At 45.7% G+C, this 25,772-nt stretch overlaps 1 protein-coding gene across 8 annotated transcripts in view; it reads right to left on the minus strand.

The window, feature by feature from the left end:
* KDM5A (lysine demethylase 5A) overlaps positions 1-25,772 on the minus strand; it is a 1,841,472-nt gene that overhangs the window by 1,248,831 nt on the left and 566,869 nt on the right. For all 8 annotated transcript variants that reach the window (XR_011281783.1, XM_069628595.1, XM_069628593.1 and 5 more), the window contains 2 exons: positions 24,878-25,036; positions 18,327-18,508 (listed from right to left, as the gene is read on the minus strand). Coding sequence is in view for 7 of the 8 variants with exons in the window: in XM_069628595.1 (XP_069484696.1) it covers positions 18,327-18,508; positions 24,878-25,036 (341 nt within the window). In the remaining variant the exon portion in view is untranslated. The remainder of the gene's footprint in view (positions 1-18,326; positions 18,509-24,877; positions 25,037-25,772) is intronic.

The following is a 25,772-nucleotide window of genomic DNA, read 5'->3' on the forward strand; positions in this document are numbered from 1 at the left end:
GATCTCAGCATGTCCCCTTCTTTAAACATCCTCGTCAAAGTGAAGTTGAGGTTTGTCCTTAGACAGCTTCTTTTATCAGATATTCATGGTAAGTTTGTCTTCGGCCCAGTCTTGGTTTTTATTGCTGTTAAACATCCCAGATAATCCCATTCATTCCATGATGGGGAATGGCTTAGGGAGTTCCTTACAGATGCCACTTGCCCAGACCCCTACGGAGTGGGCTCACCTCCCTAGCCTCAAAGGGGGAGGATCCCCCTGGGGAGAAGGAACGGATTTGTCACAATAGACATTTGCTACAATATTGCAAGAAGTAACTGGGAGGCTCCATTTCAACAAGCATCCAAAGCTAGTTTTTAGAGAAAAGAAAAGATGCAGGTTAGCCAAAGCAGTAACCAATGGAAGACCTCTAGACAGACTTCTCATTAATCCCACCGTTCTTTAAAGGCCAAAAATTAATCTCCTGGTCAGACAATTCTCCCTTAATTAAAATCATTGGCCACAGAGGGTCTCCTCTAGCCTCCTGGATTTGTATTGCAGGCGTGTTCCTTTAGAGGCTTTCACTATCTCTACCAGAGAGACTAATCAACGACCTGGCTTGATCACACCAAAGTATTCCTTAACAGTTTACATAGCACCACCATGCTGGCTTTCCTTAACTACATTTTTGTATGGAGTTCTCACGTGCCTTTGCCACACAATAGCCAACCAGAAGCTCCCACCAGCCTACTTGGTTTGGCAGCATATCTTGTGGCATTCCCTTTGTCGCATGGAGAAAGGGACAGATTAGAAAAATTCAGGATGTCATACAAATTTACTTTTTTTTTTATAAAATAAAAAGCTAAATGGTATGGTAGGCAGTGTGGCAACCACAATACCTAAAGAGTAATTGTAAGCAGTGAATCCTGAAGAAGTTCCATGCCTTAGGTTACGTGAGGGGGCATGGATGACTCTGGCTTTGGGGGTAGAGGCAATGGGGGCAACCACCCGCTCCAAGATGCAGGTATGTTAGATTCCCCAGGCTCCCCAGTCCCTACTCTAATGATTCACCTTCATTGATCCCTGGGGAAATGATTGTAGTCTGTTAGGAGATTCTCTCCCAGCTCTCTGAAGAGATCTACCCTAAAGGAGGAAAATAAGCTGTCCAAGTTGGAAAAAAAAACTGTGAATGAGTAATGTAGTAAAGTATTCAGGCTTCACTCTCGGCAAGAGAGGGCTGGCAGGTAGCTACAATAATTAGGACTGCCACAAAAAAAATGACACTAAAAGGATCAACAAAAATATGTAAACTCTTAATATTTTACACAAACAATGTGAAGGTTAAAAAAGTATTAGGCAACATATAAGAGCTAGGTAGTATGAGACAAATGCAGTAATGATCTTTAGTCAAAACTGTTCCCACCACCAAGGCTAACATCAGGATAAACTAGTGACAAAATACCATACACCTCCCAATGCTAAAGGGGAAGAAGGAGGAAGAGATTTCTAGACACAGGTAAGTTAGAGCAATGAAATGATAGCCAAAACAAGCGAAGAGTCTTCCCACGCCATGGGAGCGCTTCTCTTTTACAACTTTGCAGCCTGCTTTTTTGCACCAAAACAAAATAGGGGGTGAATGGGTCACAGAGATGTGACCAAACAGCCCCCGACAGAGGTTCCTGGGCATGCCGCAAAGGAGGTGTTCACAAAGCATAAAACATACAAGTGAAGCAAAATAAGGGACAGGGGAAGGACAGAGAGAGAGCAGGAATGGACCAACGGGGCTGGGAACCGGACGGGCAAGCAGAAAGAAGGTATGCAGCGTCATGTCCCGCAGCAAAGTGTTCTGTGGCAACATGACCTCTATTCTACCCCAAGTCTAGCACATCAGAAAAATCCTAATCAGCACTTAACTGGTAGATGAGAGGCAAAGGGATTAAAACACTTGGACAGACGAGAATAGTCAGATAGTAATAGTAGGGGGCCAAAACAGACCCAATACAGAAAACAAGTGATAAAATGGTTAAATTATCCAAAATGCTCGTTAATGTTGAAGAGTTAGTTGCAGTAATTAATCATTCAGAAACCAATATAATATCACTAGTACAGTCTAAAAATGTAAAACTGTCCTGAAGATTTGAGGGGCCCACCCAAGGGGGACATAGACAAATGCTTTATGACCAGGTAAGTACCTACAAGAGTGACACTCTAGATGAGGTTCCACAGTACACTGATTTTCCCCATGGAGAACAATGGAACAAACCCAATAGGCTTACCACAGTTATGGAGACAAGTTATCCAAGTTATTTTAATGCACAGGTGCGCAGATGGGGCAACTAGCCAGAGGGAGAACCAGAGGGACTCCCATGAAGAGTTTCAGTCCAGCGTTCAAGAACTAGCAGGCCAGGAATACCTGGTTGCAGAGGAAGCACCAAAGGTGATGCCAATCTATGGAAATTGTGAAGAAAGATTTCTGAAATCTGGCCTGGCGGACAGATTTCAGGAAGCCAGCCTAGATATAGTGAACAAAGGAACTCTTGGCGTTTAGCCAAACCAACCAAGGTAAGAGTGGAGAGCGGTCAAGGCTAAGTCTCAGGAGAGGCGATTGGGCTCAGGAGTCCACAATGAGTCCACACATTGAAATACAAATGGATTCCACTTACAGGCAAGTACAACATTTCTAAATTTATTATGTGCCCAAAAACAAACTAGGAAAATGAATCAAGCCGGTAATATCACACAACCAGGGGCGCCGAGTATGCAGGTGCTCTGGGGCCCGGGCCCCCCCGTCCCTCCGAGAGAAGAGACGAAGTATGGATGGCCCTATGTTCCATCCATACTGTGTCTCTCTCTGGCGGCCCGGGTGAAAGCCGGTAAAAACGAGGTTTAAAAATGTAAGGACGGATGCAAAGCAAGAGGCTCTTGTTTTGCATCTGTCCCTCAATTTCCAAAAATCGTTTTGGGTTGGGTGTATTTGTACATCTGTGCACCCCTCTTGGCAAAGGGCTACTATAATTGTAATACTATGCTTTTGTTGAGGCAATGCTAGTTCATCTTAGTGGGGCTGATATACTTTTGATGGGACAACATCAGCACTTCTCAGTTGAGCTACTACACTCTTATTGACAAGACCCCAGCACTTCTCAGCAGATTTTAATTGGTTATTTATAATGCACGTAATACCCAGGGGTTTCCAAGCGCGGACCGAGGGATCGAACCCGTGTTGCGTGGACCGAGGGATCGAACCTGTGTTGCTCCATGTTGTCTTGCTTCTAAGGAGATCACGTTGCCCCTGAGGTATCCTCCCGAGACTCTGAAGATCTGAAGTACATTTAATGATAGAGCACCAGAACTATTGAGCAAGTCTGATATCATCTTCATCATCATCATCAGAATAACACTGTTGTGGTTATACAAGAGCTAATATATTTAAAGCAATGAAATTACTCAGAATGTAGCAGTACTATTCAATAACCCAAAGTGCTTAAGCATAGTTAATGTGGAAATACTACCCTTCTCACCATAGGTACAGTACTGCCACTTCTCAAATATACACCTTTCATGGGGCAGCACTGATCCAGCCTACTGGACACCTTCACTTTTAATGGCACTTCTCAATAGGACTGCTATACTTCAATAGGAAATGACCAACACTACCACGCAGGGAATTGCATACTCTTGATGCCACCAAAGCAGCACTTCCACCCACCACAGCTGCTTTATTTTTAATGGCACAGTGCGTGTACTTCTCAGCCACTCTGCTTTACATTTAAATAGACAGAATTGTCATTTCTCAGCAGGACTGCAACACTACACCCTCTGTATGTTGAGTGCTTCTTCACCACCAATGTGGGTTCATGGCACTCTCCCAGTGTCTAAATAGTAGATCTGGCTACATTCAATTGGCAACAGGCATGTCCCGAACTGCCTGCTATACATAAACTGCCGCTCAGGATGTAGGGAGACGTGATGGGACAAGGGATAAAAGGCTCGAGCCTGTAGAATAGCAGAATCAGCAGGGCCTTAAAACCTGCTCACTCATTCTGGAGCGAGGGGCCATGGGGCAAAAGGAGCCTGATCCCACATACAGGGGGTTGCTGCCCCTTTATCTCTCCTGAATGAAAGAATGAGCTCTCTCAGACACAAGTTACCACCCCTGCACACACAATGAATGAATATGGTATGAATCTATAGATCGAGAAAACTGGAGTAAGAATTCAGAGTGTTTTAACAGAAATATAATCGTCTTCCCAGATGGGAGACTGACTCCATTAATATACATGGGGTCACTGAGATGACCAAGAGTGAAACTGTACGTTCAGTTGTGAGGTTACCAGCAACGGGTATACTATGCTCCAAGGAGTGAGGAGCCCAATCAATATATCACACTGTTTATGGTGTGAGACCCATCCTAAATGCTTGCCCAAAGAGCCTTGGCCAGAGTTTAACACTGAAGAAGTGAGCATGTGATCCGGGGTCTGCAGCCCACACACATGAATGGGATTCCCATGCACCCACTTGCGGGATTTTCACCAAATTAGTGAGATTGTGCACCAAGGTAGGAGGCACACGCACAGTCTTTGCTCTGAGGTTTGACACACTCACAGGATGGGATGGCATTTCTTTCTCCCATGCTAGTTGTGTTCATCTGCCTTTTGAGGGCTACTACAACCTGCATGATTATAGAGGGGTGGAGTAGGGGCAGTGTTGGCCTACTGGAATGCAACTGGGAGGGTTAAACCTTCTTACTTGACTTTAGTATATGCAGTATATGCTAGCCAATGTTTCCCCTGTTCAGCGCCCCCTCCCCCCGCTCGCACCAAGTTGGCAACTTTGTGCAAATGCGTTCATATAATCGCCGGAGGTAGATTTTCTCTCATTTGCTCTAGCAGAAGATGCACAGGAGCTACGGGTGCAAGGAAGATTCCGATCGGGTTCAGGAGCTAAGTGCAACCCTTTTTCAGTGAAGAACTGCAGCAGGCACTGATGCAGGATTCTTCAGGACACTACCAGACAAGGGATGGCCTGTTCTAGCGACAGTCACTGCACACAGAAAACAGCAGGCATCTCTCCATTCCCGAACAAAGGAAGACCTCCAGAACAAGATCCCAGGAAGGCGACTTGTAGGACTAGCTGGCAACTACCGAAGTTCCGGGCAAAAACGCAGAAAGGCGACGCAGAAAGGTGACGCTTCTGGCACGGTAGCTTAAAGCATTTCTGTCCACAGGGTGGTCCAGAGACACTTCCAACAGTTCAAGGCTGCAAGAACATAAGGTGTCGAGACTGGTTGGTTCTACCATCCCAAAGGGTCGAAGCACCAGAAAGGGAAGTAGTCCAGCAGGGCTTCACCAGGACAGCAGCAATAATGGTTGCAGGCTTCTTCAAGATTCGTCCTTGGGTCTACCGCCAGCTGCACAGGATCCTTGGCTCCTCTTTTGATTTGCTGGAATGTCTGCACGACGACGACTCTTATCCTAAATTCAGGTGAGTAATCAAACTCAGCACTCCAATAGCAAGGATCTGCAACACTCGTGCACACCAGCAGTGGTACAATCGGGGACCACTGGGGGTTGACTCATGTATGCTCAATAGATTCACTGGCACCAGTTTGTGGATTGGGAGCAGACAGTCCCAGCCTACTTCCTGGGCCCAAACACACGTGGCATGCAGTCACCCGCCGAAATAGTAGCAAATGCATTACCATAAAGCAGAATTCCTGACCTGAGAGGGCAGGAAGGCAGCCAAATAACAAAATGGCCAATGAGCAAGCAAATAATATGGCACGAACATCTTTGGCCACTGTTAGTAGGCAAATGCAGTAAACGCGAATGTGCCAACTAAAAATATAGCAAAAATTGTAAAAATGTAACTTCTGCCACCTGCCTGACTTTAGGCACTGTGAGGAGCCAGGAATTAACTCCTTCCCCAGGTTTCTCTTCAAGATACTTCAAATTTCTAAGGGCATGAATCTTCCTTAGGGATCTTAGTTAAATAAAATACTTGTATACAAAATCCAAGTTGGATGCAAGTCTTCACTTCTTAGGATACCTGGTTACACCCCTGACGGCTTATTTTCCACTTTGTTAAACTTTGCTTTCACTCTGTACTTTGCCCTTGTGTACTTTCCTGCCAGCACTTTTCATGTGATTTACTCCATACAATTGAAAACTTGATTTCACCTGGTTTACTCTCCTGCCACAGTGTTTTATATAAATTGCTCGACATGCTGCAAACTTACTTTTGCCTAGTATACTCTTCTGCAATGGCTTTTCATCGGATTGCTTCATACTATTGAAAACTGGTAATATTGGGTTTCATATTCCTTCTCATTCACTTAATACACATTTGTCTTTCTTTGGCAGCGTTGCCAATCGCCCCACTGTCCCATTCTCTCTCTCTCTCTAGGAGTCACCAGTGCCTTTTGGCATCCGTGGGTTCCTTCTAGGTAAACAGGAGGCAGAACTGTGATGCCCCGCCTCCACCTCGTGGGCACCCAGGCTCGCCATACAGCTTCCACGTCTTTCACGGGTCCCGGTTTCCTCTGGGCTCTCACACCGTGTTTCGGTAGTGGTGAGGCAGCATCCAGGTTCCTGTGGCCGCTAGAAAGTTTTCTTCCTTCCCTCTCTCATTCACTGCATGGTGGACCAGCCTCTGCAGTCCTTTGTGTCCTGAGCCTTCCAGCTCCATGGCCGTCTTGACATCCTCACAGTCCCTCAGACAACACAGAGGACTTGACATTCACAGACAGCGTTCGCTTACCCCATGCTGGGTAAAGCTTTTAAATGTCCCAAAACCTATCATACGCTCACATACACTAGGGCGTCTCGGGTGCTTCTCATCCATGGTGGTCTACATTACTTCATACAGCGTCTTTGTCCAAGTATTTGTAGATGTATGCGAGTTGTAGGCAGTTCCTAGGTCTTATGGATGGTTGAAGGGAACCAGCATAATATGCTATCCAGGAATGGAAATACCATGTCTCATCCGATGATGTGTCACCGCTCTGTGGGCTACCTCCCCCCCATGGGTTCCTAGTCATTGCATCGAATTCCTACCATCGACACCATTCCATCGGAAAAATTGCATCGAATGCATTTTTCAATGGGGTTCCCAACCTCCCTTTTATAACCTTTAAAACCCATTATAAATTAAACTAAACCATTTACCTTTAAAATAAAATGCATTCAATGCTTTTTTTTTGGATGCAATGTTTTCGATGGTAAGGCATTCAATGGTATTGCAATCGATGCAATAACCAGATAACCCCCCCGCCCCCCATGTTATCCTCCATCATATAGCCTCCCCCAGTGTCAGGAAGCACCTACCAAATCCCATGGCCACATGGGAGAGAGGTTTCCCCAGGAAAAGGATTGATGACATAAGATTAATCACAGCACAGTAACCAAAATACCCTTTGGTAAAAGTCTAGGGTGATGCAAAAGTATCCCCATTGAAAGAGGATGTGTGCAATATGAATTAAGTACCCAAACAGTAACATGCCAAAAGATAAAACAGAAACAGTTTCCCTTAGTGACAGTCTGAAGGACTAGTCAGTTTCCCCATAACAAATTAGCAAAAAGGCAAGGGAAGTGGAGCAGAAGGCTTCACTTCCCTGTAAAAAGTCAGGAAAATGTGTAAAACAAAAGCAAAAAGTGTGGGGGTCCACAAAAATAGGAGGGAAAGTTACCTAAAAGAGAACTATTTCATAACAGACATCACAGTGGGAGCTGGCGGGAAGACCTCAAAATCCATTTACTCCGAGGGACCTCCAAGTAATTTACAAGGACCCCAAAATACAGGAACAAGCACACGTGCCCAGTGATTAAAGTGTAAAATAAAAGTACTGAACTTGTAGACAGTAGTTAAAATGGCATTGCTTGCAGCATGTCAAGGGATTGCAAAAACAAATATTAGAAAAAGAGGAGCAATATTAATTATTGAGCATTGCTTGCATCATTGCTGTGTGTGCATAGTACACAAGAACCAATATAGTAAAATACTTTTACCGGACGTTCTTGCTGTCATAGTTGTGTGGTTTTTATAGTCTCTGAATAAATCTTGTCCCCATTAACATCTCAATGTTCTGAAACTATGAGGTTATAAAACTGCAATCAAGTTTCAGGGTGTTCACCACTTTAATTGAAGGGACCAGGCCTTGCCGTAGGCATGGACAGTCTGTTCCGTCACCTAGCAGCGTGTGCTGGTAGGGAGGAGGCCCCCGCAGGCAGCATTTTAACTAGTGTGGTAGGTCAGTGAGAGAAATCCGACAAAAGGGTACGTTTTCAATCATTCAGGGTTTGTTAAAGTAAAAAAAAAAAAAAGCACTCACCTTGCTGAATTGCTACAGTGCATGTTCCATATTATAAGAAAATGATGTTTAACACGTGCTCGTCAGGGTGTCCGACAGAACTCAAATTCATCCTTGGTCTAAGCCTATGATCTATTACAAACGGACCAGACTACAAATAAATAAAAACTTAGCCCAATAAAGTTTTCTTACTCCCCCCCCCCCTTACTTGGCTCATGCTGGCTGGTACATGACTCTCCCCATCCCCTCCCACAATGAATCTGGAATGAGTTCCCTTTACTTCCTAGTGTTTCTTGTAAACACATCTTGCATTCCAACACAAGTAAAACGAGCTCCTCGACAAAGTTTTAGTTATTGTCTTTTCATAGTGATGGCAAACAAGTCTCTAGGATTTGTGGATTTTGCAGTTGTTCAAATGCTGTCTCTTGCTCACACCTCCAGGGCATCTCAGATTTGTTCTAATAGTAACTTCTTGTGGCCCCACGGGAAGCTTCTGCCCTTAGTTGAGTCCTGCTGGCCTGTCCAGGCATGGTGGGCCCCGATTCCACCACCAGCACTTAAGCTGAGGCAGTCGGTGCAAGGGCCTTGGCATAGATGTCAAGCATCTTTAACTTAAAGGCTCCCCATTCCTCCAGGGTGGAGGATTGGGTGGGAAATGGTGCGCGTGCAGTCGCTTCTAGGGAGTATGTGAAGCAATGACTCTTCTTCAAAGAGAAAGAATGGTAGTGGTTAGAGGAACTGCTTGGTGAGCATGACCTCTTGCGGTGCTGCTTCTACTTTTGTTATGTTAAAGGTACTTATATAGGGCACCGTCACCAACGGAATTGGACCCCAGACTATCTGGCGGATTTGTAAACAAGGAGGGCGTGGAGGGTTAGTCGGATGGAGGGAGGAGTAGGAGTGGAAGAGGTGGTGTGCTGTTGGCAGCTTCAGTTCGGTATACACCGTGCGCTGAGCATTGGTATGAGCATCGGATCGGGCGAGCCCTCATGTGCTGTAGGTGTTGTGTGTTGTTGATGCAGTGTGGTAAAGTGCGTGCGGATTGCTGAGTGAGAGATGGTTGTGTGAGTTTTGGGTGGGTTGGGTATGCAGAGATTTGAAAGTTGGGTTAGTGGGGTCTGTATCCTGGTTCTAATGCTTCTTTCCGTTTGAGCTGTATTCCTGTGGGTGAAGTAGTTGCTGGTTCCTTATAGGCCGTCTGACTGTAGTGTGTGATGGTGCGGCGCGGTCCTAGCTGTATCCTAATTAGCATTTTATGGTGTGATCGGTATATCAGATTTCTCTCCCTCCGGTGTGGGAGCTGAGGTTGGGTGCTCCCTGTTCTCTTCCCATCGATTGTGACATTAGTCTGTTAGAATTTGGAGTGGTTCATGGCCAGGGTGCTGTTAGTGAAACGTCCTAGTACTTCCGTCTTGGACAGCCTGTGTATTCAGTCTTTGGTTTCCTCCTGTCGTGGCCATTTCTCAGTTAGTCGTTCGTATATCGTGGGGTGCCTACCTTAAAGCTATTGTTTGGTAGTTGCTTGTGTATGATGGCGCGTTGCGCTCCCAGCTGTAGCCTGATGAGCATTATATAGTGTGATTGGGTGTGTATTTCTCATCCTCCGGTTTTCAGAGCTGAGGGATGGTTGTTCCCTATTCCCTTGCTATCTATTGTGACAAGTGTATGTTGAACATCGCTGTGGTTTGGGCCAGGGTGCTATTGATGATTCGGCCTGGTACTTTTGTCTAAGTCTTGCTACGTATCTGGTCTTTGGGGTCCTTGTTAGGCAGAATTGCATGCAGTACCCTCTGGGACCTCCACATACAATTAGGACTACAGATGTAAGCAAAATCAACCTTTGGTATAAGTCTGTAATACACAGTTTCTGGTAGCGAGCTGAGCAGCAGGCTTATCTCAAGAGGAAATATGAGCAGTAAAAGGATATCACACATAGGTCTTACAATCACAGTGGTTCAAGTGGACACTAACACTCAAGGTTTCTTGGTAAAATACTTTTATTACACAGTCATCTAGAAAACATTCACTAGAAGGAGGCAACTTAATATCATATACAAATACACTTCAATACCAAACCAATACGTTTGAGTAAATTACGCTCACCTGAAATAGGAGCAAAATGGCATTTCAGTCACTTTAAATGGGAGGAAAACGGCACAAATTAATAAAATAGATCACAAATACTTTCTTAAGCAGTGCAAATAGTGTCAGTTCACTAAAGGACTCCATTCAGTTCAAAAGGCCTAGGCCAAAGTCAATGGGCTAGTGTCTTGGATAGCAAAGAGCAGTTCTTGTAGTAAACGGTAAAGTCTTTGCCAAAGTTCTCAGTAGTAGTTTATTCGAAAAAGAGTCATATGTTGGGTCACAAGCTGATTAGGCCTGCAAGTTGGGAAAGTTTCACAAACTTTCACAGTGAGAGGTACGTTATCTCAATCGGGTTGGCACAGTACCTTAATAAGAAAAGATGTAGCTGAAGACGTTGGTTTCTGGCAGTTCCTGCAGATCTCGCTGTTCCCGAGCCTCAGTCGTGGGCACAAGAGGGAGGACGTTGGGGGACTCTTGCACTGCATAGGGACTGGTCAAACAAGCTGCCAAAATGGAAGATCTTCGGTTCAAGTAGCTGTTAAGCACACAAGCTAGAGTCCTTCCCCCTGGTTAATCCTAACTAGCTCTGAGAATGGTATCCAGGTGGCTTATGAGTTGATTGGTCCCACCAACTCAAAGGAAGAAGTCGTCCTTGAAGGGGATCTCTGTCGAGATGAACTTGGCAATTCGGACCTGCAGCAGGGCTTCACCGGGCAAACCAACGGTCCAGGAGTTGCAGCAGCCGTCCTCTTCCAGCTTGACTTCGGTTCTTTCATTCCAGTGGTCGACTCTGCTTTCCAGTCCAAGAGACTGGCCTTTTAAACAGTTTTGTCCCTTTCATTACAGCCTAGCTGTCACTCACCCAGCAGGGTGGCTGTCCTTGCCGGACAGTCAGCCAGCCAATCACGCCAGAGTGCATTTGGGTCTCCTAGGAGACTAAGCACAGGGAGTTTCGGGCACTTCCCTCACTTCCTGCCCACCCCAGACACTCAAACGCCAGAGGCGGTCTTCAGTCCTGAAGCCTGCCAAAGGCATAGAAACAAAGGGACTAAACCTGGTTTGGCACGCAGAGACAAACTCTAGAAGGACCCTTCCAAAAAAACAGTGAAAAAAGACGACCGGGACCAGTTTAAACAAAGGGGCTTAAGGTGCCATCTTGAAAAAAATGGCTCCAGCGATTTTTAACTACCCGTGTTCGTGGTCGGGAAAAATCATGATAGTTCGTTGTAAAACCACTGCCACCAGCCATTTCGATAGGAATGGGTAGCAGGACTGCTACATGAGTTTCTAGACGCAGGGGATACTAGGTAACCACTCCAGCACTCTATAGGAAGGTAGTGTGCGCTGGGTCTAGGAATTTAAAAAGACTAGTAAAGTCTATTTAACTTTACATTCTCTGGGAAACAGTTTATCCCAGAGAAGGTATTTAAACCTTTAGGAAGTCTAAAAGATATCCCTGCGTCACTGCACTGAGGGTGCTGTGTAACACACATGAAAAGATGATGCCTATGGAGTCATCTAAAACTCCATAATCAAAGAACACAAGAGTAAAACACATCAAAATACATGAGAGTGGGAAAAAAGACTTGCACTCTTTCCAAGTAAAAAAATCAAGTCCTCAAAATCAAGCAAAGTTGCTGGGGGTCTCTAAGGTGAAGGGAATTAGCACATTTATGAGAATTCTCCCCAACAGTCCTGTCATGGCTGTCTCTCGGTTAATCGTTCAATTTGTTGTGGAGTATCTTCCTTAAAGTCTTTTCCCAGTTGATTGCTTATTGTGGACCGGGATCTGTCTCTTCGTGCATTGTTGCTTTAGTTGTGTGTGTGTCCCTGTGGGCGGTCTTCCAGTTATGAAGTGAAGAGCCAGGTTTTTAGTAGTTTCCTGAATAGTAGGTGGTTTCTTGTGTTGCGTATGTACTTTGGTAGGTCGTTCCAGGTTTTTGACACCTGGTGAGAGAAAGACTATCCTCAAAATGTTCTTTTACTGTAGGGTTTCGGTTCCAGACGGATTTCGTTGCTTGATCTGAGCGTTCTTGTTGGTTGATGTAGGCGCAGTTTGTCTCTCAGGAACTCCGCGCCTTGGTTGTGTACTGCTCTGTGCGCGATGCACATTGTTTTGAATTTTATTTTGTTTTATTGGTAGCCAATGTAGTGTTTTTAGCGCAGGAGTGATTTGTTCTCTTTGGGGCAATTTTAGAAGTAATCTGGCTGCCGCATTTTGTATGCTTTGTAGTTTTTTTTTAGAAATCGTTCGGGCATACCCAGGTATAGGCTATTGGCGTAGTCTACTCTGGACATGACGCGCGCAATGATGATGGGGGTTTTGTTTTCAAATGAAAGGAACGGTAGGATCCTCTTTGCCACGCGTAGAAGAAAGAAGCATTTCTTGAGTAGAGCGTTTTACTTGTGGCTCTAGTGTGAGATTGTCCATCAGGACCCCCAGGTTTTTAACAGTCGGCTAGGGTGCTGGGGTTGTCCAGAGTTCCCTTGGCCAAGGGATGAGGTGGTGTGCTCCTCCATCTTTTTTAACGATCATTATTTCTGTTTTGCCAGTTGAATACATCAAGGAGGCAGTTTTCTAGCGTTGAGTTTATTTCTAGATTGTCTTGCATTTTGAAGATTGTGTATCGTCGGCATAGTTGTAGCAGGTGAGGCTGTGACATTTGATATTGATTAGTAGAGACAACTAGAGGTTGAATAATCGCAGGGAAAAGGATGAACTGTGTGGTACTCCACATGTGGAGTCTCTCGGGTTGGATTTGAAAGGTTTCATCCATATGGTTTCCGTTCTATTTGTTAGGAAGGATTTGATCCACAGTAGGGCGGTGTGTGTTATTCCGAGTCCTTATAATCTAGTTATGAGGATGTCATGATTAATTGTGTCGAAGGCTGCGGATACGTCTAGAAGTGTCAAGGTGGTGCTGTTGTCCGAGTCTGTGTTTATTTTTTTGGCCGTCCGATATTGAGAAGAGAGCGGATTCCGTTCCTCTCATTGGTCTGAATCCAACTTGTGCCTGGTCTAGTAGGCAGTGTTCTTCTAGGAATTCTTGGGTCGTTTGGTCTATGTATGTTTCGAGCAGCTTGGCTGTGTATGGGATGTTGGAGATGTGTCTGTAGTTGGAGGTCCTCTACGTTTCCTGCTGTATCTTTGATTAGTGGCCTGATGTGCGCTAATTTGAAGGCTTGTGGCACTTTCCCAGTTGCGATTGAGAGGTTGAGGACGTTCCTGTGATATTCCATGGGAGTTCCTGGTTTAAGAATTGATTTGTATATGTCCAGGCAGCAGGGGTCCTCAGGAGACCCTGAATTATTGCTCTGATTTACCAGTTTGACGAAAGTCTGATATATTGGGAAAGCTTTGTAGTTTGTTCAGATGTTCCTCCTGCCGGTAGGTGGGGATCGTAGTATGATGGGGTGGTCTGCTTTGTGTGGTTCGTTGGATGCTGATTTTTTTGTAAGTGGTCTGCTAGGTTATTGCATAGTTTCGGCAAAGGAATTGGTGGGATGTTGCAACCCGTGGATTTTTTTTGATTCATTTATGATTTTGAAGAGTTCTTTTTGGGTGCTTGGTGCTTCGAAGATTCGGTTGTCGTAATGTTTTCTCTTTGTTTTTTGTATGCGCGGTTATGTTGCAGGAATTTTAGCTTGTTGGCGGTGTCGTTTTATATTCTCCAATCTAATTCTAGTTTTCGTTTTTTCTTTTCATGCTGCTGAGTAATGGGGTGAACCATTTTGCCATTGCTCTTTCATGAGAAGGAGTGGAAGGTTTTTCTTTGGTGATGTTGTCGATAGTTGTTAAAACCCAGGAGGGGAGCAGGGCTATTTTTTGTTCAGGTCAGATTCTTCCATACATGTTGGGTGCGGTTTGCTGAGCTCCAGGAGTTAAATTAGATTGGAGTTTTTGATGGTTCTCCAGTTTCTTTTCATGGTGTTCGGTGGTTTTTCTTGTTGCCTTTTTACTGGAGTGTTCATTTTAATTATGATGGGGATGTTGAGGTGGTCGCCCCAGAGTATTTGAATTGGGGGTGCCCTGGTAAGGAGTTCTTTGTTCATGAAGATTGCGTCGAGTGTATGCCCTGCCGAGTGGGTTGCTCTTTTGACTAGTTGTTGTAGATTAATTGCTGGGAATTGGCTGGTTAGAGATTTTTGTGTGGTTGTCGTTTCTTCGAACCAGATGTTAAAATCTCTTCGGACTATCAGGTGATTGTGTTTAATGGCTAGGATGGTGATTGATTCCATGAAGGCGTCTACGAATGTTGCATCGTAGGTTGGTCTACACCTAACAGCGTAGAATGAGTGCAAGACAAAACACAGCTAGATTTGAGAGTCCTGTGTAGTGGGAGAAAGGCCTGCACCAAACCATACAATTTGAGTAAAGGCCTAATGACAGCTAGATTTGAGAGTCCCGTCTGTATAGTGGGAGAGAAGCCTTCACGTAGCAATGCAATTTGGATAACAGCCTGGACACAGAGCCGAACAATGCTATTTGAGTAAAAGCCTAAACACAGCTAGATTTGAGAGTCCTGTATAGTGGAAGAGAGGCCTACATTTAACAATGCAATTTGGATACAAGCCTAAGCGCTTGCTGGGGTGTGGCGTAGTATATTAAGTACAGTACTAAATTGGAGGCGCAGTCTATTAATCAAATTACTGTTCCAAAGTATATAGAATTGTTGTATGGCAGGGATTCCGAAGTACAGCGATTGCTATACTCCCTCCCCACACCCTGGCCTCTCCTACCTTGTTCGTTGCTGCTGGTTGACGGCTGGCTACTGGCTTCCTCTGCGGACACCTGCTGAGGCTTTCCTGGAGCCGTCTCCGTTGGAGCCACCCTTTGTCTTTGGGCCCTTAGCCGTAGGGGGTGCCGGGCAGCGGGCTGCCCTGGGAAGGCTGGTTAAGAACCACCTGACCAACCAGGGCAGCCAATCAGGGGTTGGTGGGCGGCCCGGGAGGTGGGAGGGACGTGGGTGGAGGAAATGGAGGATCAGAGAGAGGGCCTGGGAGCGCATTGCAAGCAGGGCACCTTGGATGTTCAGAAAAGGCCTCAGGAGGGTCTCTTGTCGGTGCCACTCACCTGGCTAGGGGCTAAAAGCTGGAAAAAGCACACAGATGCGCTTCTGCAGTGACTATAAACACCAGGCAAAAGAGACAGTCAATCAGAGGTTAGTGGGTGGTCCGGGAGGTGGGGGGGCATGTGAGTGGAGGAAAAAGAGGATCAGAGAAGGGGCCTGGGAGCGCGGTGCACGCGGGCCCTGGGGGCACCTTGGATTTTCAAAAAAGACCTCAGTGGGGTCTCTGGCTGGTGCCACTCACCTGGTTTGGGGCAGGAAGCTGGAAAAAGCACGCAAATGTGCTCGTCCAGTGACTATAAACACTAGGTACACTGGGACCACATCTTCTGACCTCCGCTCTGCATCATTCGACCTCGACCAAGATCTCTTTTCGCCTTTTCCTTGTGGAAAAAGGTACAGTTTAGTCACCCGCTCCTGATGTGACTTTGGGTGCATGGATTGGCACAAATTGAAGTCATGGGAGCATGCCAGCCCCCACCACCTGCCCGGTTCGCCCCATGGCAGTATAGATAAATATTGTCCTGGTCGCGTTAATGTTTACCCAAGATCAGTTGCTCTGAGAAGATAATGTCAAAGAGGAATCAGTGGAAGGAATCCATTACAATGGCAAAAGATGCAAATGGCTGTGGGCAGTGCCTGAGATGAACAAGCAAGTGCTTGCAGGCAGCACTAGAGGATAGAGGGACTCTGCTCCAAAAAAGCTAATTCAAACTGGTGGCTAAGAGCTGCAGCAGAGCGAGGAGCCGATGTCTCAGATTGAGGGAGCAGTGCTATAGACATACTTGCTGTCCAGGCACAGACGGAGGTCCCAACTCACGATATGCAGACCTTCTGGTCTGAGTGGATAGACAGGCCTCACAAGCTTTGGGACAATGTCAAAGGTGGGATCTTATGGAGGGCCCGTTGTGTTCACTGGTTCAAGGGACCGGAACGCCTGGACAAGCTTTCGACTGTTGGAGAGGCGCTCTGCTTCACCTTGCAGGAGTTGTCTTTGACAATGGTGGTTGCAGCAGTGTCCCAGCATCCTTCATGAGCCCATCAGTACTTCAGATTAAGGTTACAGTGGTTGACCATTATTCACAATGGGCAGGTCACACTTGTTCCATACATACAGGTGCCCTCGCCGCACTGTTTATGGAGCTTGCGAAGGGTATGGCCATATACAACCACTTCTACCTCTGAACAGGAGGAAGATGGGCAAGCAAAGTCAGTGGATCACAAAGAGAGGCACTTAACCCATGAAGTAACCATTTTGGTCACTACACTGCACAACAGGCAACCTAGCAGTAAAGGCATAAGGTGCACAATAGTGCATCTAAAATATATAAATGCCACCAGCCTGTCATAAATACTATACACATAGAAAATCCACCCAGTATAAAAAGAAAAGGAGGCAGGGTACCCCTGCACAACCGGCCATAGGTACCAGTAGTGCTACACCAATAGTGCAAATGAGAAACAGGGTCCCCCAGCAACTGTCCAATGACTTATTTGTGTTAAGTAGTGTGCAAAAATCGCTCCAGAAATATAGAAGACAAAAAAGGTCAGTCAGCAAATATGCAGGGGTCTCAAAGAATGAGGCTGTAAAAAGTTGTTCTATGTGAAAAGATATTTTTCTAAAGATCTTTTCACAAAACAAACCACAGTGTCTTTCTAAAACGAGTGTGTGCAGAGACTGGCCGGCTCAGCAGGACCGGGAAGCGCAGGATGAGGAGAACAGGTAAGTGTGTATGTCTGTGTTGTGTCTATGTATGCTTTTTTGGATAAGGTGAGTCATGGGTGGTGTGGAGGGGAGAGGTAATAACATGGGGTAGTGGGCTGGAGCAAAGAGGGGAATAAACAAAAGTGTGTTCTGTGTGTAAAGACCTCAATATTAAGTTCTCGGGATCTACGACAAATGGAATAAAGGCAAATAAAAATAGGTATTTCTCATGAAACCTTAATAATGATGTCTTTTCAATAGAACCGTACAAGCAGCAAAAGGAAAAATATACTTAAATGTACCAGACCCTGGTAAACCTAAACCAACCAGTACCCCGCAGCTGACCCCAACACTAAGCTTTAAGAATGCAGCCACTTTTAAGACTGGGGTTTGTATGTACTTGCCTTCTTTCATATAAAAATCTACTTAACAGCAATATGATAAAGTACACAACGTATCCAGTGAAAGTCAGTCATTATAAAAAGTCACCTGGAAAAGGCCATTTTGTATTGTCCCATATGTTCAAGGGGAGCAGAGGTGTCCCCCCCGCTCCCCTTGAACGTATGATGGGTTGTGGGTGTCCCCTGCGTCCATTACATGGAAAGCGGTGAAATATACAAAACTTAACGGCCTTTTAGCACAGCCTTTTCCAGGCACTTTTTTGTAACGACTCTTTGTTGGGGACATGTTCACATGGAACCGTATATAATTGGAGGTTGACATTCCTCGGTTGAAATCATTACCATATTACAGTGTATTCTGGTCCTCCCCGCTCTTCTGGTACTCCCCTCCGGAGCACTTGGCCATGACCAATCAACCACTTCTACCAATAGGTGAACTGAAGGGATTAAAGAAACCCTTGCCTGCCTAAAGTGTGACCTACATAAGGGTTTCAAGAAAACTACTGACACCTGTCACGTTGTGATTCATGTAATTTAGAGAGCTCTGGTGCAGCCGCCTAAAACACAATTTAATTTGAAATCAAATGAAATATGCAGAAAAATGATTTGACAGATATTTAAATGTGCTAGGTCATTATTGCGAGGAGTGGAAAAGGTTTGCCAGAAAGTTAAAGACATTGCAGCATGGAGATCATTTAGGTAAACATTACAGTATTTTGGTTCATACAGGCAACCTCTTAAGCAAGCAACTGTTCATCTGAATCAGTAAACTGATTTCATACCAGTGCAAGTAGTTGATGGAGTAACTCCAGTGGTCTTCAATATGCCAACAGAAGGAGGAGAAGCACATCCCAACATAGAGCCATGGTACCTTCATACCAGAGATATCCACATTGATGTGTGCGAGAACTGACTGTTCTAACACTGGCAAATTGTTCAGGTTCCAGCCAGAATTTGCATACTCCTGTAGAGACAAGATATGATATTTTGACTGTAGCATCAGATACTAAAAATGAGAAGCTGTTAATCTCCAAAAGACACAGAAAGAGAAATATGGCATACTAGATAACAGCCTTATTTTACACTCCGCATATTTAGCAATACAATACCTATAGCAGGTCCTTCAAAGCACTTGGCACGTCCATGTGCAACAAGAGCTTTATTTCAAAAGCCCTAAATATACAGCTTTGAACAATGTACTTAACACCATAGATTTAAGGAGTTAAACAAATATTACGTAAATGTGTATCACATAATAAAGGGGACAGTAATCAGGACATGTGGAATACGGTCACGTGTGTATTGGATTTTTTTCACCACAGTTATTTTCCTTTTTTAAAACCACATTTTTTACTGATTCTTTTGCTACAAAATGCAATGGGGAGACCCCTGACCCATTTCGTTCCACTCCTCCACCCAAAATCTCCCTCTTCGCATCCAATATTGCCTCACCCAAACCTCCTGCATTTTGCTGCAAAAATTAAGTTATGTGCATTTAAAATAATTCTGCTGTGACATTTCTGCAGTCGAAAGACTGTGCATTATCACATCAATGTTTAACGGAAATAAAGGCATCATTTAGTGTAACATAACTTCTATTAGTAGTGGCAATTAATACACACCGCCCGAGTACATTCACCATACAGAATGTCAGATTTAATAAGCTTGTTTCACAAATTTGTGCATGAACATTAGTTTTAAACCAGATTAATCCATTATTTGGACAATGATAACTCAATGCTTTTTGCTGGATGAATGTGGCTAGTTTATAGAAATTGTGAATTGCTTTGCTCAAACTTTAAGCAATAAACGTGAGGGATTAATAATTATGGAGGTCAACCCAAAACCCACGTGGCCCCACTGTTGAAATGGATTTCTAAAATCAGCCCCTTGGGGGAGGATTTTAGAAGGTCACACTATTTGTGGTAAACAGGGAAGACATTGAGAGGTTAGCCAAAACACAATCAAAGTAGGTGGACGAGCAGTCAAGGCTTGGTCTCAGGAAAGGTTTGAGAGATGTGGAGGGCTACAATGAGTCCACACAGAACACCAATAACTCATGTTATTCAGTATATGAGAAATACAATTTATTAGGCCTTTCTAAAGACACTAAGCATACAAATCCTAGATCTGTATGGTTCTCAAAAGCCATATATCGCATATATACATAGTACCTTCTAGAAGTCCACGGGTAAGTAATTCAATGCAAGAAAAACTGTTCGATTAGGGTAACAATCACAACCCAGTTCCCTTTTTCTTATGAAGTCCAGCCCCAATATGTATGGGTCCATGAGCCCCAAAGGTCACAAGTTCAACTATGGTTTCTCTAGGGAAGGTATTCCAGAACTGATGCAGAGGCCTAAAGTGGTTTATTTGAAAAGTTCTTTAAAGTAAGTACTTAATTCAAATAAGGGGAATACTCCACTCTATCCTCTCCAAAGCTAAGTATTAGGACAGGATCCTTGACCCAGGTTCGACAACCAAAGGCCAAGCAGATGGAGCTTTGGGACAAGAGTTCTCCACTCAATGTTACCCTATGGAAGGCAGCAGGGGAAAGAAAACAGTATGTTTACTTAGCCCCCCCCCCCAAACCCCCCTGCGCCATCCCCCCTCTGACCCGTCTCAGTCTTCCCTGGTAACACTGCAGGTCTTCCGGAAATCGCTGGGGTCCAGTCTTCTGCTCTTGGTCAGAGTGAGGGGAGTCCAGGGGCTATGGGTGCAGAGGTCACATTTCGTGTCGGGAGCTGGTCGCAGTTCTCGCCAAACTGTTCCAGACACATTTTTAGAGAAGACCCCCAAACAAAGAAAAGCTGCAGACCTCAGTGGTGCCGACCCTTCAGGGTGCATCACAGGATTGCAGAAATAAATAAAATACAGAAAGATGATTCCAGTAGACGTCACCATGTTCAGGCGACCTTCCAGCGGTGAACACAGAACCAGCCCCAGCTCGGCTTCCCTTGTCGTAAGAAGGCTGCAATTTGCAAGGCCAAGCGAATTATGGCATAAACTGAAGGTCCTGAGAGTCCCAAGGCTTTGTTCTGAACAATGGCATGGTAGCCCAAAATGGAGCTGGTCAGTCCACCACGTAGTCCAGGGACCCTTCTGAAGGCTCTCAAGGCATGTATCCACGAGCAGGGGTCAGGACTGGTTGTTCCCACCAGTCCAAGAGTTGTAGCACCAAGGAGGTTCTTCTGAGACAACAGAGAGGAGCAAGGCTTCACCAAGCAATTCAATTTAGTCTATGCTGGTCAGCTGCAGGATGTGTCCTTGGGTCATCAGCGGGCTGCTCTTCTTTGCAGAAGTCTTGGTTACAACAATGATCTGTGGAATAGCTGCAGGAGCCCTCCTTTTAGACAAGATTCAGGCTGAAGGCTAGCCCAAGCCCACCAATGACAAGGATCTGCAAAATTCAAACAGTACATGTGTCAGAGTAGATTTACTTCTTGTGCCAAATTCTCTCCACTCGTGAGTCCGTCGTCACTTTTTTATGGACTCTTGGAGTTTTTGAACTGATTCTCCAAAGTGAGTGGGAAACTTTCCACACCCGCCCATTCTTTCACTCTGATCATAGGAACCCCTTTTTACCTCTTTTTGGCATTTCTTTGTCGAGATGTACTTTCCTCCAATTTTAAAAGGCATCTACAATTTGCTAAAGCAGCACACAGCACTTTCTGTGCAGTGTTGCGGGAGGCTCCTAGAGCTTCCATGCGATTGTTTTTACTTTACTTGGCAACCTCTTAAAGTTACCAAGGGAGGGGGATACTGTAACGCTCACCTGACTCCCACGGAGGCGCTGGCCTGGTTCGCGCAGCTGTGACCTCTTCTAAGGTGATGCGCAGGGTTCGGAAGACGGACTGGACCGGGCCCCCAAATCTGGCTTGTCTGGCTCGCAGAAGTATCCTTCTGTAGGCGAAAATAGGGGATTAACTGTCTGCGGGGTAATGCAATCGGCCTCCCACTTTCCCCTCTCACCCTCCTCGAAACCCTTCTGTGATTCCTCGTAGCGTCTCACCTTAGGGTCTGGAAGGACGAGCTCTCCATCCTGCTTCTGATGCAGGGGCGTGTTGGTATCCAGTTACTTCACTGGATTTTCGGATTGGTTAGAACCAAACTTGCTTGGCTTCCAGGTAAGTTTTTTGATAAGAGGTTCCCCTTGTGTCCATGCATTAATGTACTAATGCTAGTGTCTTTTTCCCCATAGGGGCCGGGGTACGGAATGCCGGGGAACAGGCACCGACCCGAGATGAGAGGTGAAATCCTTGTAGAAATCAGGTAAGTCTTTAATGAGCTTTTTTTTGGTAATTTCTTTTCATTCGCTCATTAACGCTGATGTCTTTTTTTTTCCCTTAGGGGCCGGGGTCTGGAAATGCCAGGATGCGGCGCGGACCCGAAATGGAGAGGGAATGAATCAACAGGTAAGTCTTAACATGGAGATTTAGCTTTCCTTATTCCCTTCTCTCTCTCACCTTTTGTTCTGGTCTTTTTCTCCCTAGACGCTGGGGCGTGACTGCGAATCCGGATGATCGCTGCTGAACATGGGGGCGCCCTGTAAAGTTGAGTGGAATGCGGCGCTGCAGCGATCGACGCGATGAGCTTTTAAATAAAAGTCTTCCTTTTCAGGATTGTCGGCGAGATGTCCGGGATGCGGTTTTAGCAGGTAAGGACTTTTCCTTCTTCTGTTCTCTTCTTCTCTTCCTTTGCAGGTGATCCAGGATGCTGGCAGGCGTGGCAGAAGTCAGGATGCAGGAACAGACACGGTGAGCGTCCAGCTGCTAGATGCAGAACAACGCGAAGCACGTGTGGCTGTTCGGGTGGGGTTAAATAGCCTTGGAAGAAGTTCCAGGTATGTATCCTTCCTCCAATCAGGTATGTATCCTTCCCGGACCACGCCCGGATGGTAAATTAGTCCCACAGGTAAAGTAGTTCCTTTCAGGCCTCAAGGAGGCTAGGATCCTGCAGCATGGTCTGCATCAGGTAAGTGCACCCAAGCACTCCCATAATGAGCCTGGCGCCTATGGCGCCAGGATACTGTGCAAAGGGCCCCTATATGGGGTTGCTGGGTCCTTCCTTGGGGACTGGATGTCCGCTCTCGGGGACGCAGGGCTTGAACCGGCACCCCGGGAGCGGGCATCATGACAGATACTTTTTATCCTAACCGTGTTTTATTTTGCGAGATCAGCACACCCGACCTTATGTGGAGTGCTGAGGGGATCCAATGCATCCCTTTTCTTCAGTAACGTTTTCGGTACTGGGACAGGTTCATCTGTTCAGGCTGGTGGAAGTGTACCTTTTACACAACATTTTGTGAACTTTCTTCACAGCTGCAGTAGTGGACAAAAGTGACACCATTAGCCCAAAATAATGGCTGCACTTTTAAAAGCCCTAAACAAGATGGCCTGTCCTTTCTTATGTCCTCTTCTACCATGTTGGGTGAGAGAGGGTCCTAGAGGGTCCTCTTGTCCCTTTGTCTTTGCAGGGCTTCCCTTGGAAATCCTGCTAGGACCATTTGAGTGACTGGCAGGCCAGAAAGTAGGGGAGGTCAATTAAAACTCCTCTGTCCTTTGTCCTGTAGTGTGCCTGAGAGAATCCAGTTTAGACTGGGAGGCTGGCTGTCCCCATTGGACAGCCAATCCTCCAAGTACGAATTGTGCATGGGCTACGATGGCTGGACTCAGCCAGGTTTTCTGCATAAATCCAGGCGGTCCTGGAGCTGAAAAGCCAGAGTCAACCACTGGAACAAAAGAATCCAAAGGAGGAAAACACCAGCAACTTCAAGCGACTGCCAGAGCCTGCCGAGTAACTGCTGCTGTCCCGACCTCAACTTCTAAGCGACAGGGAAGATCCAAAGACTGGGCCTTCCTCCCACGGAATGGTGGGCAGAACCAGTCCCAGGATGAACTGCATTTTGCGCCATTTCTTTGAAGAGCTGTGACCTGTATGGCCTTCAATTCGCCAATACCCTGGGACCTCGGCTGCATCGCTGTGCGTCGTCGTCTGAAGCGCAGTTTCGTCTGAAACTTTGTGGGCATCCGTCTAAGCCTACGGTGACTTGATCCAGCTTCCAAAAGTCCCCCTCACCCGAGACTATGACAGAGAAACCGAGAAGAGTCAATCGTTGCGACAACTGTCCTTCAGCAGAGCCTAAACCAGGCACCAACATGCCAGAACCATGAGAAACTTTTGCTAGGCGCTTGTCTGCCAGATCCACTGAAGTCCCTTTCTTCTGTCACCAAGACAGACACCAGTGACTGGACCTACTGTCGCCTCTCTGCTGGAACCATCCTGCAGCCACTACTTCTTAAGCTAAAAAAGGTACTGTCCTACCCCTGGTACAACTTGCCTGTGGGCCGTTTGCTTGATCCTGTGACCCTGGGGGGCTGCAGATAGCTTTAACTCCATGGTGTCCCATGGATTTACATTGGGGTGGACCACCCTTTGTACGCTAATCCTGCCTTAGGACACTGGTTCTTGGGGCAAATCTACAAGGGTACAACCCGATTCCGTTGCCTTTATAAAACTAGCTTTACTTACCTGCAATACTGAAAGTGACTCCTGCTGGACTCTGCCATACCAAATCTTTTACCCTGCTCCACGCCTGGCCACTGGTGGACCAGTGACCCAGCTGAACACAGAGACTCGCATGAGAAAGTTGGACTCATTAAGATAGACTGGACAAAAGTTAACATTTATAAAAGTTTGGAACAGATGGTTTTACTAAGTGATTTGTTACTAGTAATGCTATTGAAAAGTTACAACTGTGGTTTGTTAACAAAAGACTATTAGCACCCTTGGTGGGGGAACAAGCCAATCAGGAAGATTAGAACACAGGCTGACACTGCTTGTGTAAGCCCACATTCCAAGCCAACACCCTGGCCTGCCCCTCCTCCCCCCCACCTGACATCTTCAACCCACCAATCCTGCATTTTGGTTTTTCACACCCTCCCCACTTACCCGATTGCTGCTGTGTGAGAGAACAGAAAAAGACAGTAGAGGAGTTACAGGAGAGGGGATGTGGGGGAAAGGGCATAGGAGGGGTTACACAAAATCAATCTGCATATGTAAGAAAAGGAATGAGGAAAAGGGATGAAGTGTGAAATTATGTATGCCTGCGCTGTCAATGTGGAATGAACAAAGCATAGGATTGCTCATGAAAAGCAAAAGCACATATGCTAGTGTTGACTGATTCTTTTACTTACCTTTTACTGCGATTGTCAATTTAGCAGCTGAAAATATGCAAATAGTAGGATAGTGTATTCCTGATTCAGAGAATGAGATGGTGAAGTGTAGAATTTGAGATAAAAACAGACAAGCAAGCAAAGAAAGTGCTTCATACCTCCTCATCTGGCATCAGCTTTCTTCGGCCATCCATGACAGGAAAGCCACTTCCAAAGTCCCTGGATGAGATATCGGCACCATATTCCACAATGACATCCTCCTCAATGCTGCTTACTAACCGCCAGAACTCCTTCTCCACTAGTTCTGTGGGCACCATCTACAACAGAAGCAGTCAAAGAAAAAATATCAGGTGAACTCAGCCCTCCTTTCATTGCCTGCATCATAAGCATGGAGCAGGAGCCTGCCTTTACCAGTGACCAGTCCCTTCATGAATTTACTGATTGCTCCAAGTCTCCAAAATCAGATTATCTTTACAGACAACCTTATGGAGCAGATATGACGTATATAACTAACTGAATCTTATGGGTTATGCTACAAGACACTTCACCTTAAACATTATTTCACAGAATTTCAAGTTTTGTTATTCTATAGCTTACCACACCTGCAGTAATTAACAACCATTTTGCATAAATGACCCTAAAAATCCTCAGCCCATAGGCTGCGCAACAGGGGAGCTCCGAGTTAAGGGAGAAGATTCTTGAGGGCATCAAAGAGGACTTCTCACTCCCTCTGGCATATCTACGGCCTGGTGTCTTTCAAAGAAATGGCAAGTATCTGCTTTCTACCAATGTTCCCTCTAAGCTGTTGTGCGCATGTGCGCTTGCCCAGCTTCCTTCTGAGTGCCGCTCAGAAGAGTTTTGCAGCGCACGCAGACGATTCCCACCTTCTCAATAATTAATAAGGCACAAGAGTTTGGAGACGGGCCCACGCCTTTGTGGGATGGAAAGACAAGATCACCACTGTACAACCCCTGTGGCACAATAGAAACCTGGCCGAATTGGGGAAACTCAGTCCATGGCCCAAATGGGAGGAGGCCGGAATCGCAACAATCG

The sequence above is a fragment of the Ambystoma mexicanum genome, chromosome 12 (genome assembly GCF_040938575.1).
Source record: "Ambystoma mexicanum isolate Mex_15411 chromosome 12, UKY_AmexF1_1, whole genome shotgun sequence".
In the NCBI taxonomy this organism is placed as follows: domain Eukaryota; kingdom Metazoa; phylum Chordata; class Amphibia; order Caudata; family Ambystomatidae; genus Ambystoma; species Ambystoma mexicanum.